At 41.6% G+C, this 24,956-nt stretch overlaps 1 protein-coding gene across 1 annotated transcript in view; it reads left to right on the plus strand.

Moving 5' to 3' along the window:
* Positions 1-8,221: 8,221 nt before the first annotated feature.
* EPAS1 (endothelial PAS domain protein 1) overlaps positions 8,222-24,956 on the plus strand; it is a 77,919-nt gene continuing 61,184 nt past the window's right edge. The window contains exon 1 of the mRNA XM_065754813.1: positions 8,222-8,513. Coding sequence (XP_065610885.1) covers positions 8,488-8,513 — 26 coding nt within the window. The 5' untranslated portion in view covers positions 8,222-8,487. The remainder of the gene's footprint in view (positions 8,514-24,956) is intronic.

A 24,956-nucleotide genomic window follows, 5' to 3' on the forward strand; every position in this document is an offset into this window, starting at 1 on the left:
CATATGATTCTATGGTTCTGTATCAGAAGTGTTTTTGAGCTACATTGTTGTGATATCAATTAGTGCTTGTGATTTCAAAATCCTGCTGTTTTTATTGAAAGCTTTTGTTAGTGAGGAGTTAAGAAAATCCCAGCTGTGATCATTTAGCATAATGAAAATGGCTTGTCCTGGCAGTGGGAAATGTCTTAAACTGGCTATGGTAGATGTCTTTAGTGTTGGAGGTGGGGGGTGGGTGTAGGAGATGGGCTGTTTTCATAGGCATAATTTGTATTGATGTTCTGTAGGACTCTTCTATCAAAGTTTCCACCTGTGTGTCTCTGAAAATTTGAGTGCAGTATTTGCATGTTGCTTATTGTTCCCTTCTGATGCAAGGCATGTCTGTGGTTCTGCTATAGGTGTCTCAGGATTGGTGACACAATCCAGGGAGTAAACCTGCTGGGCCTGTCAGGCTGGACAAGATTTTGGGCCATACTGGCCTAACATGCTCTGTCCGCTATTTGAAAAATGTAATTGGAGGTTTTAAACTGTGTTCACAAAGTCTCCCTGTTGGAAAACAGTTCTCTTTCCTTTTACTGCTGCACTTGTGTTTTGAATGGGACATATAAAATCCATAAGTCAACAACTCCCATGGCTTGATCCAGGTAGATGTAGAGCATGGAAAAACTTGCTGGATATGGAGAGCTTAGAGGTTTCTTTTTCAGATTTAATTGAAAACTGGCTGAAGGATGATGTAAGTCTTTGGTCCAATTCCTATGTCACTGGTGCAGACAGAAGAAATATGGAATCCACATCACTGAGTGGGATTTTCAGATACTTGGAATCTCATTTGCAGTTTTCTCTACCAATGTAAATGAAAAGTGACTTGGAACTAACGATGGCCTGATGGTATCTGTGTTATCCCTAGTTTTGGTTTAGTGGAAATATAAATATTTTTTCTTGTTTGTACTGCTGCTTAATATTGACTTTGTGTATAAAAAATTGAAACGATGAGTTGTTATTTATTTGAATGAATCTGTCCTGATCAAAAGCCCTGCTAGATTAAATTGTTTTGAATTCAGTGTTAATGAACCAAGGCTGGAATGATTCTTCTCATTTTCACTCTTATGACAACTGAAATCCAAGAGTTAAGTGTCTGGGTGTTTTAGTTTCAACTTTGGATAGAATTGTTTTCTTCAGAGCATTTGATATGATGCTATGATTTTGGTTATAGGAGAAAAACAGTGTTAATAATACACCAAATATTCTAGCTGCTGATAAGCAATGTGGTACAGAGCCAAGGCCATTCTCAGTGAAAGGCCCATGTTGCTATGAGGGAATAGAGTTAGGACAACTGACTTAAACTGCCTGAAGGGGTATTCTGTACCATATGACATCACACAGAAGGAGTTTTGAAGGAGGTGGGACTTCATCTCACTCTTTTTCTGCCTGAGGGGGCTAGCTGGGCATCCGTTGGAGCATACTAAACAATTGCTTGTGCATTGCTTGTTATATACGCTCATATATACATAGCTGTAACTATTATACTTTTCCCTTTTGCTATGTTAGTTTTATATCATCCCAAGAGTTGGATTTTAAAAAAACAAACTTTGTTGGTTTTTTCCTACTCTCTCCCCCATCCCTGTGGGGTAGTGGGGAGAGTGAACAACTGTGTGGTGCTCAGCCATCTGCCAGGTTAAATTACAGCACTGGGGAAGAGTAAAGCTGCCTTCTCCCTTACTAAAGGGAGAAGGCAGCTTTGCAACCTACAATGAAATTTGTTCTATTTTTTCCCAGAAATAAATGACAGAATGCAATGGTTGCAGTTTTCTCCTAGTCACAGTTTTTTTCTTTCTTGCAAAATAGTAGATGGTATCATAAATTTTATGTTGTGATCTAACACCATTAATGAAGAGCAGTATACACAGACAAGGTCCTTGTTGGCAACAGGTGCTTCCTGCAAAGAGTGTAGCATGTAGAAACAGAAATAAAATGCAAATCTCAGAGTGGACTTTGGGCGCAGAAGGGGACAGCTATCCAACTCCTTGTCTGCATGTAAATCAATTACACCAATATCTCATGTTATCAGTGCTTAAGAGTCTATTAATATTTCCAGGAGCAGGCCTACTTGAGATGTTAGGCCCCATGCCAAATGGGTCTTGCAGTGGTTCCCCAAAATAGAACAGGTTTCAGGATGAAGGAGAAGGTGAATGCTACCAGCACTTTAGGGTACAGTTATAATATGAAGTTTGAGGAGACAACCCTGGAGCAGTTTGGCTGTGTCCCATGTGTCAGTGAGACCCCAGTCAGGTTTTTCTCTGAAGCACTCTGATGGATGTTATGTTTCTTCATTGACTTAGACAGAACTAAGGGATACTTAGATGAGATTATCCTCTGTGAGTATCTTTTGTTTTCTGGAATTGGTTGAGGCTTAAATTATCCAGGATACCTTTGGGAGTTGCACAGAATAACTTTGGGCTGATATTTCAGTAACCCCGCACTGCTATAAAAAAGATTTATTTATTTTTTCTTATGTATAAGAAAAAGGTCAAGAACTCTAGGATCTCAGTAATACTTTCAGGTGATACAATGATAAACAATCCTTTATTTTTTTTCCTTACCATTTTCAGTTCCAAGTAAAGTGGTGGCATTTTGGTAAGGGATTTATAATTTTGTATTGCAGTATCTGGAGAATTTTTGATTTCTTCCAGTTTTACTGTAGTTTGTTACATTCTTTAGGTGACAAGTATCCATAGGGTTCGGTGCTTTTGTTAAACATCAATAATTTAAGAATTACTGTTTCAAAAGAAACACCTTTTGAGATCTTCATTTTAAGTTAATTAGAGACTTTGGGAAACAAAAACAGTACCTGAATCTATAGAAGTAACTGACAGAGATGAAAAGATTTAGGAGCAGCATTTCCAATGGTATTTACGTTCCTACAATAAAACACAAACACCTATAAAAGAAACGTGACTTGACTGGTTTTAAAACCATAAGTTCTGCAGTGAGAGTGTTACACCGTGTCTAAATAAATGTTTGTTGAGTGACTGAATGTTAACTACTAGGCAATGGTATTGGTTTCAGTGTTGCAAAAATCTTCCATCACAGCTCTCTCTGGATGGTCATCCAGCACACAGTACTTTGTGGGAGGAAAGCCTCATGTTTATGTTGCTCCTCCTCCTGTGTGCAGGCAGCTGTTTCATGAGCATAGGAGGTAATAAGTATTAAAAACATCGCTGCGAAGTTTGGCTTTTAAGATCCAGGGAGAGGAGTGTTTTCCCTTCCCTTCTGAATGCTGCTGCTGTTTTTGTTGGCTTTGAGGAAGACGAGTCTCTGGTCTCACAGCCATGCTTCCTTTGGAGTGCTACTGTTGTGGAGCAGGAGGCCATGGGCCCCTCCTGCCTGGTGTAGGCACTGACAGCTGCTGAGGGACTTGCAGAGGGCTCAGTAGATGTGTTAGAAGGGAAAAGGATGTAATTACTGCTGTACCTAAATGAGGCCTATCTTCCAGACACTGGAAAAGGATTTCTGCAATTGAAATCCGTGTCTGCTTCACATTTCTTTTTCATTAAGTTAGACTACTGTTGCATTATATATCAAAAAAGATTTGGCAATGCACTGTGTTCCTAGATTAAGCTCACTGTTTTTATCTTTGGAGTGGCTGTCCTGGCTGCCTTGGTGTTGTTTGCTCTCAAAATGATGAATCAGGATCCCACTTAGCAAATGTATTTAGCCTTTACTCTTTACTGTAACTGTGAAACACAAATGAAGTGTTACTGTGAAGCACAGTATTTTCACAGTATTTTCAAGTAATAAGCTATTGAATGTCAGGGGAAAACCCAAAACAAAAGCTGCCTTCATTTAATAAGCTGGATTGGTTTCTTGGTTGAGCTTTCCCAAAATTTCAAACGGATAGTTCCCAGTATCATGACAGAATTATTTCTGTGCACTTATTCATCATCAGTTTTATTATTTAACTGAACCTATTGCAAGACATCACTTTCTTTGTTTCCCAACCTTTGCTTGAAATAGGCCACAGGCATCCTCAGTACGTAATTTTGAAGAAGGCTAAAAGATGAGCTAAGCAATTTTAAGCCTTTTAACACTTCTTGGTACACTGCCTACATTTTGGCCATTGTGCATTTTCTTTTTCCATGGGAGTGTGATGACTGAAATGTCTGGAATGTGTCTGTAAGTAATCAATGCCTCAAAATGCCTGAGCTTATCAGTGAGCCTTGCTTGAAGGTGTGCATTCAGTATTTGGAAGCCCTAAGAAGCATCTTTCTGTATTCCCTCAAAACAACACTTTAAACCAGCTGTTCCAGTACTGTCTGTGGAGTATGTGTTGTTTTCGGCACAGGGCAACAGGAATGAGTGCTGTTTTATAAGCTGTTGATTGTTCTATTTATTTCTCTTTTCTCAATGCAGACCTATAGAAAAGGCAAAGAAATCCCACGAACTCCATGTGTGTGAGTTCTGCTCCCGTTTCCTAGTCTTGAGAACTGGTTGTACCACCATGCAGAATGGAAATAGCTATTGAATGTGCAGGAAGTGTAGTTATGCTGAGATGCAGACATGGGCTGGTCATTATGAAGGATGGTATGAGCATAAGTGACTGGTTACACAAGAAACACTTTTTTTTTTTTGCACCTCAGTTCAGGCATTTTTCTTATGTCTCCATTGGAGTAGTCCCCACTTTCTTCCACATACCTTTGTCTTTTATCTGGTTTACAGTTACCACTTTTTCCCCCTTCAAAAGTTAGATATTTTTCTCTGTCATTTGCTATCGTATGTAACAAATGTTTTGAGGCTGTAGCTTATTCAGGTATGGATAAGAGAAGAATTCCATCCCTTTTCCTAAAAGGATTGGTTGTGTTGCATTAACAGGACTCTCTCCCCTTCTTTTTCTCACAAAAGCTTGAAGCTCATAGTAACAAATAATTCTCTTGATATTCTGCTTCTTGGTGGCATTGAGCCAGGGGGGAGGAAAAGAAAAACAGAAAATGACCAGAGATTATTAATTAATCTGAAACTCTTCCTCCTCTCAGGCTTTAAATTTTAATCATAACACCTTCCTCGCAAAGGGATGGAGTAGTCATGTATCCCTGGAGCATTGACTGCTGAATAATCTTGTCCGTATGTTTTACAAATAACCTTTCAGTAAATACAACTGCCAGTAGCATGAATACATAACACAGAGTCCCAGCCTTGCTCTTCCTTCACAGCTGATAACTATGCACGTTCAAATTGGCACATGGTTGATTGCATGCATATGTATAGCCTGAGAATGTGATGTAGCGTAAGTGGTCCTAAATCAGCGGTGTGTTTCAGAATGAAGGGCAGTATGCAAGAGCCTGCCTGCTTCTTGTCCAAGTGATGGAGCATCCTGCCTTGGGATGAGCTGAGCTGCAGTGACCCAGTTCCTGCTGTATGCAGGTTTTCTAAATTCTCAATAGAGTTTGATGTGAGAGTGAATCATGAAACCTGTTGAAAGACTGTGGCTTTAGTTTTTGTAAGTCTTCCATTTGTATTCTCCCTAGTCTAGCCCAAAAGTGGTTGACATAAGCTAATCCCCTGCTGAGGGCCCTTTGAGAACAAACCATTACTATGCTGGCAGATGATAACAGGTTGTTTTCAGTGTCTGTCATCTGAAGATTGCTCTTAAGAAATCAAGAACTTACTGTTCCCATAGCATCTCTAGGGCATTCACTGTGGGAACTATGTGGGTCACCTCATGTAATTTCCAAAACAGAGAGGACAGTGTAACTACTAATACTTCTTCTGATCGTGAAGGGTAAGGAAGCATATCAAGATGGATTCTGCTACAGAACTTGACAGGGTGGGTTAAACAGAAGCTAACCCCTGTTAAGGTCAGCTCATGAAGTTTCCAGAGAACCTTTTCTCCTTCTGTGAGCTTCCCTCTAAATGGTATATGCCTTTTATAAGTTAGCTGTAAATTGTGCCAAATACAGGATAAAAAATGTAAGGAATAATACTGGAACAGAAAATATAATATAGGAACAGAATCCATAAAGGGATGACAGTAATTGAGAAGGCAAGCTGTGTTTACTGTCTTGAACCAGAGCTGTTTGAGGTTTCTCTTTGGCTTTCCTGGCAGTTGTCATGTCCCGTAGATTACATATTGCATCTCTAGAGTAAATGCATTCACAGTGTGTCTTCCCTTGAAACTTGTGAGTCTAAGAACAGGGAAAGTCTACCTTATGATGGAAAACACTGTTAATATATCAGCTGACAGCAGAGGAGATGAAAACAGTAATGAAGTGCAATTCGAACAAAATGATTCTCTCTATTGTTCTCCAGCAAGGAGAAAGCTTTCTTCCTCTCTCTGTAGGTGACTGATTGTCTCAGAGTGCATCAAATAGAGGGACGATGCTATTAAAAGTCTTTCCCTCCCTGAATAGTCATGGGAAAGGGAGGGAATTCACAGCCCAGGCTCCAGAGGGAAGGACATTTGTTTTCCTTGTGGTCAAGATGGGGAGCTCGATTGCCAGAAATAACATTATAGCCAGCTTTAGGAACTGAAGTTGTGATGGAGCTGTGAGAATCTCTCAGGCCTGCTTGCTTCGCCTTAATGATGCAACAGACAGGTTCTGGTTGTGCTGGGCTCTGCTCTGTCTTTTAGTCACCAGTGTCCCCGCTGAGGAAGGCAGGATGGGGTCTGGAGTGCTGCTTGGATGCGATGCCACAATTGGGAAAGCACTTCCAGACCTCTCTGGTAAGTGAGCAAGAGGCTGAGGCTGATGCTCAGCTGTGCTGTATCCGTGCAGGCAGAGCCAACAAGAACTGGTCCAGTGGGCTAGATCTGAAATATTTGAAACTTACTGAGTGGTTTGGGTTTAGCCAATCAAGCTACTTTTCTTGTCTGATTTTTGAAGGCAAGTTGTTTATCCAAGTGAAGTGCTCTAAGATACACTGAGGAGCATTGACATCAGCAGAGATCAATGCAGGACGAAGAGGTCTATTTAATCTAGGAAATGAGTGACTTGGCTCTTTGATCCTGTTGCATTCTTTTATTCCCAGAAGGCTACATTTAGTCCTGCATACACAAATTCTGTTTAACTAAGTTTATTTAGGTTTTAAATATTTGTGGCTTTCTTTTGTTTAGGCTCTGTTGTATAACAAGAAAACAAAAACAAAAACCAAACCTGTTACCACGTAATTAGGCTGTTGCTGTGTAAGCATGTGTAGCCCTATTCAGAGCTGAGAGCAGAATATGCAAATTCAAACCCAAATACATTGCTTTAAACATCCATATGGTATAAAAGAGAACAAACCTCTGACCCATTGTAAACAAAACGGCCTAAGATATGACACAGGGAAACGGCTCCCATTTGAATGACCAGGGACAGTATCTAGCTGGGCTCAGTTGGTCTGCAGACTGCCATTTTCCAGAAGCATGAGAAAGCTGGCACAGCTTCATGCAAGAGTGCGTGTTTGGGTTTGAGATGGGAAAAATGTAAGGCACGCATTAGAAAACGCGAGGATAAGACTGCGCTCTGTATGGTGATGAAAGATAATCTCAAAAAAGTCCACATCACGCCTTGTCCAGCATTTGCATTGGTACAAGCAAGAGAACCTTCAGGTTTTTGTACTGTCCCCACAGCGTGTTGTGTAGCAGGTGCTGGGATGAGCTGTAGCCCTGCTCGCTGCAGCTCATGCCTCGCTGTATTTCAATAGCCGAGTTTTAAAGCTTAAATAACAGGAACGCTGCTTGATGTAGAAAACAACACTGTCCAAAGAGCCGGTCCCAGCGCAGCCCCGCTCCTGCCCTGCAGCTAGCAGCCCCATACAGACGGGTGCCAGCAGTACGCGTTGTTTCGTCGCTTTCCTTTCTTTTATTTTTCTTATTTCTAACGCTTTCTAAACACGCACACTTTTCCCACGCAGGGGTCGGGGCGGTCCCCGCCTCGCTCAGCCGCGGCAGGGCAGGTGCGGCCGCGCTCCCTCCGCGTCGGCGGGACGCTCAGGGAGCTGCCGGGCTAAAGACGTCTTATTATGGCAAAGAAATAAAATACGTCGGGAAAAAAGGGGAAAGGGGCGCAAGCAATCCCGGGGCCGGGCGCTCGGTTAGCCCCACGGCCGGGCGGGGGCGGGGAGGCCGGGCGCGGCGGCGGCTGCCCCCATTGGCGGCGGCGGCGGGGCCGGGCCGGGACCGGGGCCGGGGCGGAGGGGCCGGCCCTGCCTCCGCGGCCGGCGGCGGCCCAAGGTTTAAAGTGAGAACTTTCTGCGGGCGGCGCCGAGCCGCGCAGCCCGCCGCCGAGCCGCTCCCGCCCGCCGCGCCGCCGCCGCCGCCTCCCCCGGGCGGGCCGTACAATCCTCGGCAGTGTTCTGAGACTGTACGCCCGCCTCGGGGGCGACCCGGCACAGCCGGCCGCTCCGACCCCAGCCGACCCCGGCCGGCCGCCCGCGGAGCCCCGCGTCCCGCGGGCAGGTGCTGAGCCCGCCCCGGCCCGAAAGGCGGCGCAGGAGCCGGCAGCCGCCGCCGCGATGACAGCTGACAAGGAGAAGAAGAGGTGAGGGGCCGCGGGCTTGGTGCTCGGACCGCTCCGTCCCGCGTGGGGCCGCGGCCCGGAGGAGTCTGGGCTCCGCGGGACAGGGGCCCGGCCGCAGCCCGCTGTGGGGCCGCCCGGGCAGGTGCACCTGGGAGCGCGGAGGCGCGTCGGTTTGCCGTCGATTGTAGCCGCTCGGTTAAGGACTTCTGTCGCGTCTCAGGGTGCGAGTGGACGGGGAGCATCTTTATAGCTAAACGCGCTTCGTCCCTTTTTTGCCTAGAGGCAGTTGGCACGCCGCGCGAACCTATGCAAATCCTACTGTAGCCCGATAAACTTCATTCAGCACATCCCCGCGGCCGCCAAGTGCTGCGGGTACTCGATCGGAAAGAGCCCGGTGCGCCCGCACGTTTTCTAGAGCAGCGAGCCCGGAGCCCGGCGGGCAGCTCTCGGGGCGGGCCGGGGATCGGGGCCGGCCAGCCGCCTCCCTTTTACCCCAGTAAGCTATTCTACGGAGGAGTAACAGTGACTTAACGCGCTTCTGTAGTCGCTTCGGAGTGTTTTCCGTCAAAATAAAACTCTGTGACCCCGAGGTCCCGTCGTGGCTCCGAGCCCATGCACGATTCGTATGGGTGAGCGCTACGCGAGTGAATAAAGGTCCACGAAGCCTCACGACAGGGTGTTTATTGAGCCTGTTTTCTACAACAGGCAGTCACAAGGCTGCTTCTATTATTGGCTCAGGTTGCGCTTCTGTTCTGACTGTAGATTGTGTTCATAAAGATGTGATTTGCCCAGTAAGAATTTTATCTCGTTTTTTGTCATGTGCACCTTCCAGCTGATGATGCACAAAACGCTGGTTTGGGTTTGTAGAAAGGCTGCTTTTTTATTGAGTCAGTCTGTGACCGTGGAAAGGGGGAGCGATCGTCGTACATCCCATGTATTTCCCATGCAGCCCGTTTCAGTTTCTCAAACAATAACGGATTACAGTTAGTTTATTATCTTCAGCATGTTTTGTTCTGGGCATCAGACTTCTGTGCAGAGCATAAAACGTGGGCGCCTTGAGTCTTCTTTTGTTGTAGAGAGATAATTGCAGTACGGTAAGGTGTGCTTATAAAAAAAAAAAAAAAGCATTGAAGGAGTTTATAGGGGTTATAAGGATTGGAGCAGCAGTGTTCTCTATATAGGCACACTCCATGCCTTCATTGTATCGCCTCTTTTCATGAGAGACGCTCAAACTCTTTGGGTTTAGCGTACATTGACACATTGTCAGGGGGGTAAGTGGTACCTGAGGTTGCAGTGCAGCACGCTGAAGTGCTCTTGTAGTGTAGAAACTTCACAGACTAGAAGGCTAAGCGTTTGATTGCTAATCCCTGCTCTGTCCCCGATTTTCCGTAAATGTTGTGACATTCCAGTGACAGCTTTCTGTCTCTCTGCGAAGTAGGCTTACAGTTGTTATCTGGCTCATGGGATTGTTGTGTAAATTGATGTTTGTGAAAGAACTGCGAGGGTATCACATGAATGATTTAAGATACCGTGCCTGTGTCTCTCTGGCTGTCCGAATATGTACCTCAGCCTGGGAGCACCCTGCAGCGTATTAAAGCAAAGGGCATATTTTCTTTATTTTTCACTACGATGGAATAGATTTATTACCTTGAGTTCAACAGTTGTGTTATTCGCTCAATTTCTATCCAGATATACAGCTGGAACTCTAACCTGACTGGCTAATGGCACTTATAAATCGATTTCAGGGAAAAAAGGTGGTGGTGGTAATCTGGTTTACCGGATTTGCAGGCAACTCTGGGACATATGTTTAGAAGAGCAGTTCTCTTAGTGTTAAACAGATGCTCTGTGGAAGATAATCTTTGATTCTTTTAATGGGCCATTTAAGTTGAAGAGCATCCTCAGGTTCTCATTTGGAGCTTTGTCTGTCATTGAGAAAGAGCAGTTGTTTTCCCTGGAACGAGCATTGTAGCATATTTAACATTACTGTGATCGTTCCTTACCTTTAAAACGAGTCGAGATTAACACCATTATTATTTTCAGTTTAGCAAAATTAGAACACTATCTACACGGTCTTAAATAGAAAGTCTGGGAAACTGATGAGTAAAAGTGTAAAAATCAATTTGATTAAACAGTAAAGGGTGGGGAGAAAAAAGAAAACAACTGTGTTTATGATTATTTTTAGGCACAATGACTATCAATAAATAAGTCTCGATTTAATGAGGATAGTTTTAAAGAATATAGTGGTATATTTTTAAATTATTAAGTTGTCATGTGTTTTTGTAAATTTAATTTGAGGTACCGTGTTATTTTGTTAGGATTGGGTGGTTTGTTAAATGAACTGCTCTGTACAGACAGCAGTGTATGTTTGAGAAGAGTTTGAGACCAAACTCAGGACTCTTGTGCCATTGAGTAGAATACACGATTTGGATTGGACTTTATAACTGTGTTGTCTGGAACTTTCTGTATTTTTCTAGTAGTATGAGAAATAAACCAATTTTGCAGCTTATGGAGATTCTGTAATAGGAGTTCCCACGTAATATCAAGTTACTGTTTTGGACCTGGAGCCCAAAAGGAGTCTGTATTATAACCCAAAGGATGTAATGTTGTGTAAATCTGTTTAACTTTTTCATTTCCAGAGAGTGACAAATGAGATTCCTCACAGTCACTGTCTAAATAACTGGCTGCTTTCGATTCCTCTTTCACATTTGGCTTTACTAGATGTTGAGGCCCTCTAACGACACAATTTGTGCCTCAGTTTCCACTCGTCTTTTCTTCAAGAAAGTGATTCTGCCAAGCTGAAATCACTCTTGGCTGTTCCTTCCAATGAGGAAATGGTCCTGACAGCCCCTGCTCCAGAGCTCAGGTAGCTACTTGCTTTCTAGTGGATGAATTTGGATGCCAGGAAATGCGAGTGCTTGGATGCACCAAGGTGTTAAACTGCAGCTTTCAGGAAATACACAGTCTCGGTTTTATAGCACCCAGTATGCTTCTGTTTTAAGGTAGGTCAGGGTTGTCAGATAACTGCCTCTTGTTTATCTGTTACGCTGTGATGACGATGGATTAGATCATCTACTTGCCTGTATAGATGCTTCCTTATATTCTTGTAAACTGCTCAGTACATACTTCAAGATGGAGCTTTGAACACATTTCTTAGCAGATTATTGCAGAGATTACTCAACTGTATAACAAAAAAACTTCAAATTTTGTTGTTACTCAGTCTTTCCTCATGCATAGCTCTTGTGTTTAATTTACTCCTGAGCGCTTCTGCGTTAACATCTGCCCTACAACTTTTCTTACTGAAGTTATCAAAAGGAGATGTAATCTCCTAAATTGCCCATGAACAATCTGTTCATTGAATGTTAACAATATGATGTCTGGATTTCATCTCAATACCATAAAGGTAGGCATTTCATCTTGCACAGGTCTTCTTGAATGACTGTGGCTGCTCCATACTCATCAGTTCAACTGTGGAGTGACTGGACTTGTGCTGCTATGTTGGAGTGGGACCAACAGATCTTGCCTTCTAATCCCCATCACTTCTATACATTATAGTGTTGTCCTGCATTGTGGATTAACTTTGGAAGCTGGAACTGTTTCCTGCTGGTGTGTTCTCTGTCTGTAGCCCAGTTATCAGCTGGAGAGGTCCAGCAAATTCCCCTTCTCCTTCTATTTCAAAACAGATCAATTTTTAGTTCCCTTTGGAAGGGGGTGAAGCAGTAATAGACACTTGAGCTGGAGGCTTGCTACAGCGATCATAAATGTCCAAGAAGTTCTTATTGAAAAGTAATACATCCATATTGGCAATGACATTGCCACTACTTTGAGAAGTCTCGAGTGTGACATTTTTGTCCTTCTGGTTTCTGTATTCACCACCCTTGTTGTATTTCTACAGACGCTTTTCTACCGGAGGGCAGTCCAAGGGCTGAATGAGGAATGCTAGGCTACAGGTGTGTACATCTGCTTCTGCCTGCAATGGCATGTAATAGGTTGTGTTGACCTCTGACTTGGCTTCCTGGTGTGCTTGGAAAGCTCCTGGAGCTTTCATCACAGAACTGAAGTGTTTGAGGTTAATGAGGACTGAATGGTATTCACTGCAAGTGTTGGTGTGCAGTGTGAGTGCTTCCTGGTGTGTGCAGCCCTCCCAAAGATATCTGGACTCCTCAGGTTTTGTGCTTTGCACTGATGCCATGGGTTGGTTTTCCTTTGTTCAGCACCTATCTTGGGAATAAGTTAGCAGTCTATGCTTCTCCTACTGTTGTTGGTTGTTTTCTATTGTATTTACCCTATTTGGATCATTGGGAACATATTGTGTATTGGTGTAATTCGTTAATAGAAATTTGGGGATTATGCTGCTAGTTTAAGAGATTCATCAAGAGTACCAAAAATCTGCCTTTCTTTAGTGTATCTTACAATGATAGATTCATAAACTCTTTAGTATTTTTGTTCCTGGGTCATATCTAAGACATGTTACATGTATGCTGTTAGGGTGTAGTGTGGATAGAAAGTTTTGATTACTTAACTGCTTGACAAAACTTGATCTATCTGCAGACAACTGTAAAATCACATTCTCTAGAAGTTGACTGTCATATCTGCAAGAATTTTGTAAATAATTTTGTTGATGATAGCAAACGGTTCCTAGAATGTAGTATCATGGAAGCAGTCTTGACGGCCAGTGATGTCAACAGAACTTGGAATTCCTGTTACCTAGGGAGGAAAAAAAAAGGAACTGGTTTGCAAAGAAGAGGCTATAGTATAACGAATCATAGAATGGATTAGGTTCAAATCCAAATCTTTCTAATTTAGAGATGAGGATGCGATGCAGGACCATGTCAAAGGCCTTGCACAAATGTAGGTAGGCATTATCAGTTGCCCTTCCTTTGTCCATCGATGTCATCACTTCATTATAGAAGGCCACCAGACTGGTCAGGCATGATCTGTCCTTGGTGGAGCTGTGCTGGCTCACTCAGAGCAGCTTTTCCTCTCTTATTCCAGTCATTGTGGACTTAACTTCTCAGCTGTGACTTTTCAGATATGATGGAGAGTGGCTTGGCAACCACATCAGCCAATTCCTTTGGAACCACTGAATACACATCTGTCCCCATAGACTTGAACACATTCAGCCTCATGAAGCCGTCTCTGACTTGCTCTAGTCTAACAGTAGGGTGGATTTTGCTCCCTTGTCCCTCACCTAGAGGTTCAGGGTCGATAGAGACATTCTGATGTTGTGTCAAATTTCAGTGTACCTTTTCCAAAAACACTGGTTAAACTTTCTGTACTGTACAAAGATAACTTACTCTGTGAAGAGCTAAGTACTGTATTGGGGTTTAATAAGTAAATCTGTTGCACCACTTGTGCAATGGTATAGAAACATGCACTGTAGTTTCAATTGGAAAAAGCATTAGAGTAGACAAATAAACAGTGATAGAAGAGGTTGAAATTAAAAATAATTTGGATATATGGAATGGTTTTGTTTCTCTCAAGCTAATTGTGAAATCCAGTGATACTTTTCTGTTAATTTCACCAATATGTATAGTGCCATGTATATATGTATCTTAGCACTTATAAATAATTTTACTCACAGTACCTGCCTCAATGTAGACAGAATCTTTTTTTTAAACTAGACAGAAGTGTGGCTAGTATGCTGCTGGTACTTTTAATTCTCGTTTGTCAGCCTTGTGCTCCATTTGCTTGAAAGGCAACGTAATAGTTATCTGCTCAGTGTTAAATCTTGACTGCTTATATAGGAGAAAATTACTGCCTTCTTGGATTTAAAGGGCTACTTTTCATGGGGATTCTTTCTGAAGTAGGTAAAATAGGAAACTGTATTTTGCTGTGTCTTTGGAAAGTAGTTCAATGAAGCAGAGTAGGCCAGTTGGCTGATAAATAATGTTCCAAAGTAACTCTCATTTAATTATGCTTTTTACTTCTCAAGTTCAAATCTAATTGTGATTTTGGTTCTTTTTTTTTTTTTTTTTTTTGTCTTTATTTAGCTCTAGAAAACATGGTTTAAACAAAAGCTGCCATAATATATTTTGATTAAATATGGCTATTTAGGTCTTATAGCAGTTAGACTTGTTATTTAATTTACTTGACTGTTATTACAAAGACTTTGGAGTAGGATAAAATATCCATTATGCTCCTCTGTCCACTGCATTACATGACACGACAGATATTCAGTATTCCATTCTATGGAAACTCACCAAATGTTTTGCCAGGCAAAAAGCAAAGTTGCTTTAGTTGAATTTTACATCTGATCCTCAGTCAGAGGTGCCCTGCTCTTGACCCCCTCCTCTGTGCCTGAATATGTGGAATCAGCAGTTTTCTTTGATTAGAATGTTTAGGGTGTTGCCTCCAAAAAGATTGTTGAAAAAATTCAGAAAACTTGCAAATGTTTTATGTGAGCCTGTGGGTGTGTGATTAATACTGGCTTATTTTGCAGCTTTATGAATAACTTCTCTGCATCTGTGCAGAGGGGAAAAAAGACTTTCTTATTTTGTTTCTGCTTCCACGTGGCGGGACTAAAACAGGGTAGTAGAGATCCTTAGCACTTTTCTCTTTCATTCCTAAAACAAATATGTTGAAATGTGCCCTCCTAGTTAAAAATGTTTCTTCATCCTGCTGTGTAATTGTTGTGTAGTGATCTGCTTTCAAGCAAGTAAACATATAGTAGCATGTATTTAAAATGTCAAGTATTTATCGCATCTCTGAAGAACCAAACTGACTTTTTCATAACGATCTCAGCAATTTACTGGTGTTTCAAACAAGCTGCAGAAGTAAACACATTTCTATAAATGTATCTTGTCTGTGCCTCTCCCCCAAATCTTAAGGCCTGTCCCTCAACCTCACCAGCGACCTACACAAATTTCAAACCTGGCCAGAATGCACAAAGGCTGCAAAGTGTGGACACAGCCCAGCTGTGTCTGTTGATGAGGTATATAGCTGGGATATTTTTGTTTGTTTCCTTATTATATTGTCAGTAAGCTTAAGGGTTAGTGCCCCACCAAGATCTTATGATAATTCACAGCAACTAAATGTCTTCTTGGCTTTTTTTTTCTTCTTTTTTTTTTCCCCAGCTAGCAGTAGTGGAGATTAGGTCACCCACTGTTTCTCTATGAAGGCAGTGCTTATTTTACAGTTGTGGTGGAACAAATGTGATTTTAAGAGTGATGACTTCTGCACAAGTACTTGTTTCTGTACTTCAGATCTGCGAGATAAAAGACACCTTCAAATACACAATGGGAAGAAGATACTATTTCTTATTGATCTGGGCTGTTGTAAAACCTTGCTTAAATTTCTTTGGTCTCAAAAAACCATTTGTGCTGCCCCTTTTGTGCTAGCATAACTCTAGCTCTTCCTTGCTGAAGGAGACTGCTCTGTTGGCCATCACACCCCATAAGACAGATGTTCTTGACCTGCCACTCAGCGTGCCCATGACCCATGTAGCATCTCAGATGTCTTGTTGAATCTAGACAAGGGTCATCCCAAGAACTCAGGGGCACAGCATGATGGTTGTGGTGGGACTTGGGGGATGGTACTGGCATGGCTGTCACACATCCAGCTCTGGTTCTGTATCTGTCTTGGGGTACAGGATGAACCTCATTGGTAACTCATTTATCTTGCCTGCTACTGAGCTGCTCAGTGGGTTTCCCTACTGCTTCTTCTACAGAAAAGCCAGTGGTACTGTGTGCCAGAGTACTCTCCGCTATCTGCCTCATACTTATCTGTATTTTTTCTTCTAAAAAATTACTTGCTCCCTGTTGCTTTCTTCCCCTTCTCTGCAGCTCCAATGGGATAGAAAGCTCAAGAAGCAGTGCAGCATCCCTTTGCGGCTGGATACGAATCACTGCACATGGACAAGTATTTTTACAAAATTTTACCATGTTTTAGAACTAGAATATATACAGAATGATCCTTTTCTTTCTTTCTTTTTCTTTTTTTCATTTGTTTATTTCAGGAAACTATTATCTAATGAGAGGCTAAAAATAGTAAGAGAATGGGGAGGGTTTTTTTTTTTCTTCCTATTTTAAAACTGAGCAGCTCTCCATATAGATGAATCATGTGGGTGTAACGTTCAGCACTTGATAACAAGCAGTCTGGAGGTGTATGTGCAATAAGTTTACCAGGATCATTTAGAAAACATTTGGAATAGCTGAAAAATGAACTTAATCTACTGTAAATGTTTGTTATTTGTATTGTAGTATATCAAAGTACATTAGTTAGAGTTAGGCAAATAAAGACAAAATGTAACATAAAAGTTTCTGAAAATGGATTACTAAAAACTAGAAAAGCTGTAGATGTACTTGGTGGAGATGTGCACGTTTTTAAAACTCAAGTCTACTGTAAAATATTTTCTTGGAAAATAACTATCCAAGGGGGAAGTGAGAGCTGATATTAGACTAGAATAAAGAGGTGGGACTGAGAAACTGTCAAAACATTTGGAGAGTGCTGAAACATTTTACCTTTCACTTCACTTTAACAAGCTGTCTGAATTCCTGTGTTGCACTGTAGTCGTCATCTAATTAGTCTGAATGAGACTTAGGTATTGTTCACCTTCTTTAAAATAGAAGACATTTTTCTGGAATTTTATTTGATTTATTTGTTTTTAAGTTTGTGTTCCTTTTTTTTTTTTTTTTCCCACTGAAAGCCGAGGTAGACATGCGTGAGTCTGTTTTAGCGACTTAAACCGAATTGAGTTCCTGCCTTCCTTTCAGGAAGACTCTCTTAAGTCTATCCACTACACCAAAATACTAAAATGTCCCCTCTAGGCTACTGATGGAGCCTCTGTCACTTGAGGCTTTGAACTCAGAACAAACTCAGTCCATCAGAACTGGAAATTACTCAAACAAGTTACTGGGTCCAATGAAAATATTCAACTTTCTTTGGTTTAAGCAGGAAGAGTGACTTGTAGATGACAAATGTCTTCTCTATCTTCCGTTATGGGAACAGCTTTTTAAAAACAGTAATATAGTGGAAATCACAGCAGTAAAGGTACACCCCCACGCTTGAGTCTACATCAGCAGCTCATGATGTTACGAATGGGAAAGTCAAAATATGGAAGAGAAGACATGACACCCCCACCACCGCAAAAAATAAAAAAAAATTAAAAAAGTTGCTGAATTTCAAACTCAGTTGTTCTCAAAGGACTGATAATTTTAGAGTCATGTTCTTGAAAACCTGCCCGAGTATGGTGAGAGGTGGAAATGTTTGTCTTTCCCACGAAAGCTGTTGCTTTCAATAACAGACACAATGATATTTTGAAATGTGCTGATTCTAGTAGGTAACATCCACCACTGCCCTTGCACATGTGTTTTCTGTAGGCAGTCAGGTTCCGAGTCCCTTAATGTGAACTATATTATATATAGAAGGTGATTTGTTGAATTACTGCATTTTTAAGAACCCAATGCAAAGACATAAGTTTGTTCACTTCTTAAAACCTTAATACTAGAAAAGAATCCATTAGGAACTGTAAAATTTGCATCAAGTCGTCTCAGAGTTCAGAAGTTACTATATAGTGCTTTTTCTTTAAAACGCGTTTGTAAGATGCAAATATTGGTTAGATAATAAACTGTACAGAGCATGAAGTCTCGTGGTTATGAAGGGCTTTTTCTAAAGGTGATGGAAGTGTGCTTAAAGAACATTCTCTATGTTGGGTTTTTTTTTTCGTTTTTTTTTCTTTTTGTCATTAGCATATCTAAAGTCTTTAATGCCATAAAGTGGTACTTAAAGTCTTGGTATCGCTGGTGTCTTCGCACTTGCATTTGTATGATAAACTACAAAGCAGCCCCATTCAGTCATTGTTTTTCGGACATTGTAGCAGCTGTTGTTGGTCCTTTAGCGCTGTCTATTCACCATTGTATTACCCTCTCTGTGAGTAAATTCTTGGTGCTACTGGCTACTTGTTGTCACAATACTTCAAAGATCTGTGTGGCGTTAGCAAGCACTAGGAAAAAAAACAAAAACAAAACCTGTCTGAATTTTTACATAGTTAAATGCAGAATGTTGCTATGAATGTACCGAACTGTCATGGACTTTGTATCTAAAACTTGTTGCAAATACCAGAAGATCTTCTGATGCTATGTGTTGTTGCTCCTACTTGGATTTTCATATGCTTCTATGATAAAATAAGATATTTGTAGGGTGATGTCAATGAAATTAGTATCAGGCTTGCATAATTATGGAGAGCATTGTCTTCGAAGTTGATATGAATTTTGCTGAGAACAATTTTTTTTTTTAATTGTATTTGGACCACGATTTTTTTTACAAATGTAAGAAGTTCTCACACAAGCAGGGAGCACTGCTAGTTCTAGTTGCCCCTGTTTTTTCCCACCCCTTCTTCAAGAGAATCTCTGTCATGAAGGAGACCTCACAAGGATCCCTGGGTTTGGGATTTTCTACTCGAACTGTCTCCCCGTGCAGACTGGCATGACTCTTTTCCCGTTGTCCTTTCAAAGTGACTCGAGGAATGCACAGAGATGGAATTAGCCAACTTATGACAGCAAAGTAAGAGAATTTCAGTTACAGAGAAGGAAACCAGTTCCTCCTTTGCTTTCCTCCCCTACCTGTTAAAGAAGACGGTGTCTGGTCTTTACTTAATGCTTTACTTACGTTTTAAAGAAAACGTGTGGACTCCTTCTATTGTTTTCAGCAGCTAACTGCTGCACTTGAGCATGAGTGATTTGGAGAGATACTTGTTTGACTGATGGAGTGTCTTTCTGATTGTTTGATCCAGCTGAGGACAGGCTGTTTATGTGCTAAAGGTGTAAGGTTATCAGTTACAGTTAATAACTTCAGTTCTACTTTTCTTTTCCTCCTGAAAATGATTTGAAGGATGTGTTACTGCCATTACTAATCAAAGGGACATTTTTATGAGAACATCCTTTCCTTAAATTGTCTTAACTCTGCTACTGGCTTTTGCATAACAGCAAAGCTGTGTTTGCCTTCCCAGTGATTCACACGAGGGACTATCCTATTCACTTAGGCATGTGCTGACCTGAAAGTGGAACAGAACCAAGTGCAGGTAACTCGAAGGAAACTTAATGCTGGCGTTTCGAAATGCCCATTATTTTGCACTTAAGAAAAAAACAACCCCCTCAACCCTACTTTTGTTTGTTAACCACACAACTGGCCTGAACAAAGCCTCTCTGGAACGGGGAACCTGGGCCAAAGCACAACATAATGTGCAGCTAAGCTGAATGGTTTTTTTCTTTAATTCCATCTCTAGTGCCGGTTCTCTGCACTCAGAGCTGATTGCTGCATGAGGTTGCTGAGAGAGTGAATATTACCTCTGCAGGTTCTTCTGGCTTCTCCCTTCTCTGTACCATGCTCTCTCTGAAGGCCCAACTGGAGTGGGCAGTGGATAGGTAGTATAGCCTGGCCAGGGTGGCTGATCTCTGTCATCGGTCCTTGTTCCCTAGTCTGGTTTGGTATTACATCCTTCCTTCCACCCTTGTTTATTTAGACTGTAAACTTACTGAAGTGAGAGCTTTCTATTTCCAGGCCCCACACAGTGCCATAGCTGTGTTTAGAAAGAAGCTCATGTGATAAACCTGATTTGAAAACACTCAAACAGGTGGTTGTCAAATGAAGGGAGCTAGGTTATCTCTTGACTCCTGGCTATTAGCTTTCTCTACTGCACCGCTACATGTTATCCCTCAATACATGGGTTACACCCATATGCTGACGTGTGACCTAAGCCCTCGTTTACGTCACCTTCCATTTGAACCCTTCTGCCATATGAGATCAGTATGCAGGTCAGGAGATGAGGTGGTGGGGCAGGGAGTTATACAGCCCAGAACGTGTCTGGAAGGTGATAAACACCTAGATTCCTTCAGATTTCCTCACAATGTGGGTAGGTGAGCAGCCCAACAGCGTGACAACGACAAAAAGAAGGATTCAGCTGTTGCGCAAAAACCAGAGCTCCTCACAGACTGGGGGCTTGGCAGCACTTCAAACAGCAACTGTTTGGTCTCCATTGCTCTGAGCTGGGAGCTGCAATGGAGGGAGAGCAGTGCTGAATTATAGAGTCAGCCTGGAGTGCTGGTAAGCATGAGCAAGCTCCTGCTGTGGGCCAGTGGTCTAAACTCAGAATAAGGTTCTCCTGCCTGTGCATGGCAGACAGGCCTGGAGAAGGGAGCAGGAGCTTTTCTGAGGGTGAGGAAGAAAGTGAGAAAACCATAATGTTTTGTACAGGCTTTTATTGGCAGCTTTGTGAAGCATATAAAGCAGGCCTTAAAAAAAGATAAAGCAAGAAGCCGCGTTATCTGTGCAGCACCACTCCTGTCTCTTTGCTTGCCAAAGCTTAGAAAAACTTCCACCCCCTCTCCCCACAAAACTAAACACCATAAACAGAGCATAACACAATGCCAGCTTCTCGAAAATGGAGTCATGAACTGCAGTGACCGGTAGTTTTACTTTCTGGGCTTTATTTATTTATTTTTTTAAGGATGACAGATGGTGCTTATACAATGAGCAGAATGCTGCAGGGAGCAAAGTCTGCTTTGCAGGTCACAGTAAAGATTTCAGGAGTAAGGATGGCAGATGTGGAACAGTGGTCCAGCTAGAGACAAAGCTGAATGATAAGGGTGTCTGGCACTTGACTTGTTAAAAACTTTGAGAGCAAATCATGCCAGCATGAAGTCATCGTAAAGTGTTCCATTGGAGGGAGTCAGTGTAATGAATGCAGTGCAAGTATAAAACGATTTCATGTTGCATTGCATTTTGAATAAGTTACAGCCATGGAGTGAACCTACTGAGTCATTTGTGTACTGGGATGTGTGCTCCTTAGTTTGGGTTTCTTAGTTTGCATTTGTACCTTACATAGCAGATTGAGTGCTGTGTTTTTATACCAAAACAACTCTAGATCCTGAAGTCTGATACTCTATGAAGGCTGCTCTGAAAGTAGTGCCTCCAGTTTCATCAGGTTGACCCATGGCATCAGAGGTGGATGTTGGTGCTATGGCAGTATAGGTTGAACCTTCCTACCAATATTACATTATGTTTTGTTGCTGTATGACAGATGGCAGCAGGTGGCAGTCTGACAAAATGGCATTTGACATGGAAGTGCCTATTAAGCAAAGGTGTGTCATTGAATTCCTCCATAAGGAGAAAATCTGCACCCACTGACATTCACTGGCGCTTGCTGAACATTTATGACTGTGAGCAAAGTGAGGCAGTGGGTGGTGTAGTTGTGACAGCAGCATGAAAGACAAATCAAGTTCTGGATGGCCAAGCAGATTTTTACCAGCATGGCATGCAGGCTATTGTTCACTGATAGCAAAAATGCACAGCTAATGGCAGTGAGTGTGCTGAAAAACAGTCTTTTTTTAGCTGAGAATTTGCTCTATCAAATAGTGTTGGTCTGCTCTTTATATCTGTTGCAGTTTCCATGAATATAAATAGGAGCTGTCACCTCTGGAGCAGCCTATGTACATAGAACCATAGAACTTCTTTCAAAACAGAGTTCAGTTCCTGTCTGAGCTCTCTGCATACTACTTTTGTGAAACTTCATTCGAAGAAAATAAGATAAACTTTGAAGTGTGAATCTCTGTCCCTCTTTAAATGGAACTTCATGGTCAGTACGCTTGGCTTTTACCTCAGTTAAGTAGTGGATTAAGTAAATAATGTGGTTAAGCATTCAAGTAAGTATAAAAGTGGACTAACAATCAGTTCTTACATAATTATTTGTGTAGGAAGTAACTTCTGATTTTCAAAGTTATAGAAGGAAACGTTTAATGTGCAAATCTATTTTAATACGCAGTGTTGAAAGTATTTAGTTTGCTCACATGCCAGGAATTGTTAGAAGACTTGCAGTGAATCTCTGAAATATGAAATACTGTACCACGGGAAAATAAAGAGATATATATAGATCTAGGGATGTCATAGAATATCCCATATCATAGGGAGCCTAAGGATTGCCAAGTCCAACTCCTTGTTTTATACAGCACCACCCACAATTCAAAGCCTGTGTCTGTGAGCACTGTTCAAATGCTTCTTGAGCTCCAGCAGCTTGGGGCTGTGACCTGCGGCCTGTTGCAGTACTCTGTCACTCTCTGATGAAAAACTTTTTCCTAATACCCAATCTGATTCTCCCCTGACGCAGCTCCATGCCATTCCCTTGGGTTCTATGTTATGCTTTGAGAGCCAAAACATCTCCCCTTTCATCCCAAAAGTAGTGAATGCTTTATTTCTTGTGGTAGTAGGGATATTTTGGTTTGTTGTAGATGAGTATGAATTGGATGCATGAAGTTCAGGTTATGATTTTTGGACTGGTGCATGTTGCCTTTAAATTACTTGGAAAGGCAGTCATCAAAATAAACTTCAGTGTAGAATTTAATTTGAATAGAAATCAGCTAGTGATTAGAATCATAGAATGGCTTGAGTTGGAAGGTAGCTGGGGCAGAGTTGCAACCTTGCTAGATCAGGCTGCCCAACCTGGCCTCCAGAGATGGAGCATCCCTAGCTTTTCTGGGCAACCTGTTCCAAATAGGCTGAATAGACCAACCTTCAAATCCATATATTTCTAACATAGAGACAAGGATGTGATGTGGGACCATGTCAGAAACCTCATGAAAGTTCAGGTAGATGATAGCAGTTACCCTTCATTGATCTACCAGTGCTTTCACTCCTTCATGGAAAGCCACTGGATTGGTCAAGCACAATCTGCCCTTGTTAAAGTTGTGCTGAATGTCTTGGATTACCTCCTTGTCTTGCCTTAACATATCTTCCAGGAGGATCTGCTTCATAGGTTTCCCGGACATAGAGTTGAGACTGTAGTTCACCAGCTTGTAGTTGCCCAGGTCCTCTTTTCTCCCTTCCCAGTGGCAGCAACTTCAGCCAGCTTCATGCTTGCAGTGAACTGTGGTACAGATACTGAAGTACATCAGCATTTTGCAGAACTGTGAGAAGCATGATTATGCTTGCACATTAGTTTACAGAACAACTTTGTAGAATTATTTACCAGTGTAACTCCAGTGACATTTCAAAATTCATGAAATATTTGCTTGAGGTAGATGCCTATAGAATACTTTTCCTCAGCATTTCTGAGTATTCATGTGTTTAAGCCTTACCCAGTTTTGGACAAATGTGATAATGTTTTAATGTTAACATTTGAGAGTGCAGAATGTTTTACATTGGCCAGATTAAAACTTTCAATTTGAGTTTGAATCAAGACCTGAACAGTACATATGGAGTTCTTTGTTCTGGAAAGGAATTGCTGTCTTCAACTGGAGAAACTCCTGAGCATTGATAGCTTTGGGTCTGGCTGTAGGAAGATCTGTTTTGGTTGGAGAGGTCCAACTGTGTATGCATTTGGTATTTACTGTCAGGTTCATGATTAATTTTGGACATTGTTATATTAAAGTAACAATGAAGCCATTGTCACTGGTAACATTTTCACTTTCCTGTGTTGCTGCAGTGTTCATTTAATTATTTTTGCAAAAGTGCTAGGATATGGGAACCTTTTCATGTGTGAACCATGGGGAAGACGGGAATCTCATGTTAAGAGTTAGGTATGTTTGTTGTTCCCATAAGGGAAGGTAATGAGGAAAACTTTTTAAATCAGTTCATTGCTGATGGCAATTCATATCTGCTGGAGATCTATTATACTTCTCAGAATCTTTTCCCCCATCAAGGCTGCAGTACTGTTTGGGTTTTGTTTGTACTATATATTTGCTGGAAGGAGAGCCCTATTGTTTTTTAGGTGGTTGATTACAAACATAAAACAGATTCTCCTGAGAATGCTTTGTCTACACTCATCACAATTGGTAATTGTTTTGTGTTGTGTAATACTTTACATGCTGCACTGCTTATTTGGAAGTGTGTGTGTAAATCTCAAAACAGATTTCCACATCAAATCATTGATGTTTTGAAGGTAGGTCCTAGAATGAACCATGAAACTTCTCCAGACTCATGTATGGAGGTGATGAATATTTACCAAATTGAGGCCAGTTTCTCCAAACAGACAATTTTGTTTTGGAGACAAAGTTTGCTGCACTTGAATTGGTATCTTCTTCAAGTAAAATCTGGGTGAAGTAGTTCTCAAAAAATAAAAAATAAAAATAAAAAAAAATGAAAAAAACATCCTAGCAATTACTTTCTGCATGGAAACAGATTGAAGTAGTGTAATTGTGTGAGAGGTGGGTGTCATGTTATTTGCACCAAGTCCGCTTGCAGCGATCATTCCAAAATGCCAAGGGAAGAGGAATCCAGGACCCTCACATATCCTGTTCACAGGATACATTCAAATGAAGATGGGCAAAATGCATGGAAAAAGTGAGACTTCTGCCACACGTTTTCTTTGTAGGTTGCTTATTGTAGGTGAAATTATAGGGAGCATAAGAAGAAGTGGTCTATTAGCCAAGCCATGAAAACAAACCATTTGCCACTTCTAACGAATGTCGAACAAAAATACGCTCCAAATCTTAAAAATAAATGAAGACTTGGCGAAAAATAAGACCTGGGTTTATC

This window comes from Cyrtonyx montezumae, unplaced genomic scaffold, assembly GCF_038088225.1.
Source record: "Cyrtonyx montezumae isolate F1298 unplaced genomic scaffold, pur_monq_1.0 scaffold_0, whole genome shotgun sequence".
Lineage (NCBI taxonomy): Eukaryota > Metazoa > Chordata > Aves > Galliformes > Odontophoridae > Cyrtonyx > Cyrtonyx montezumae.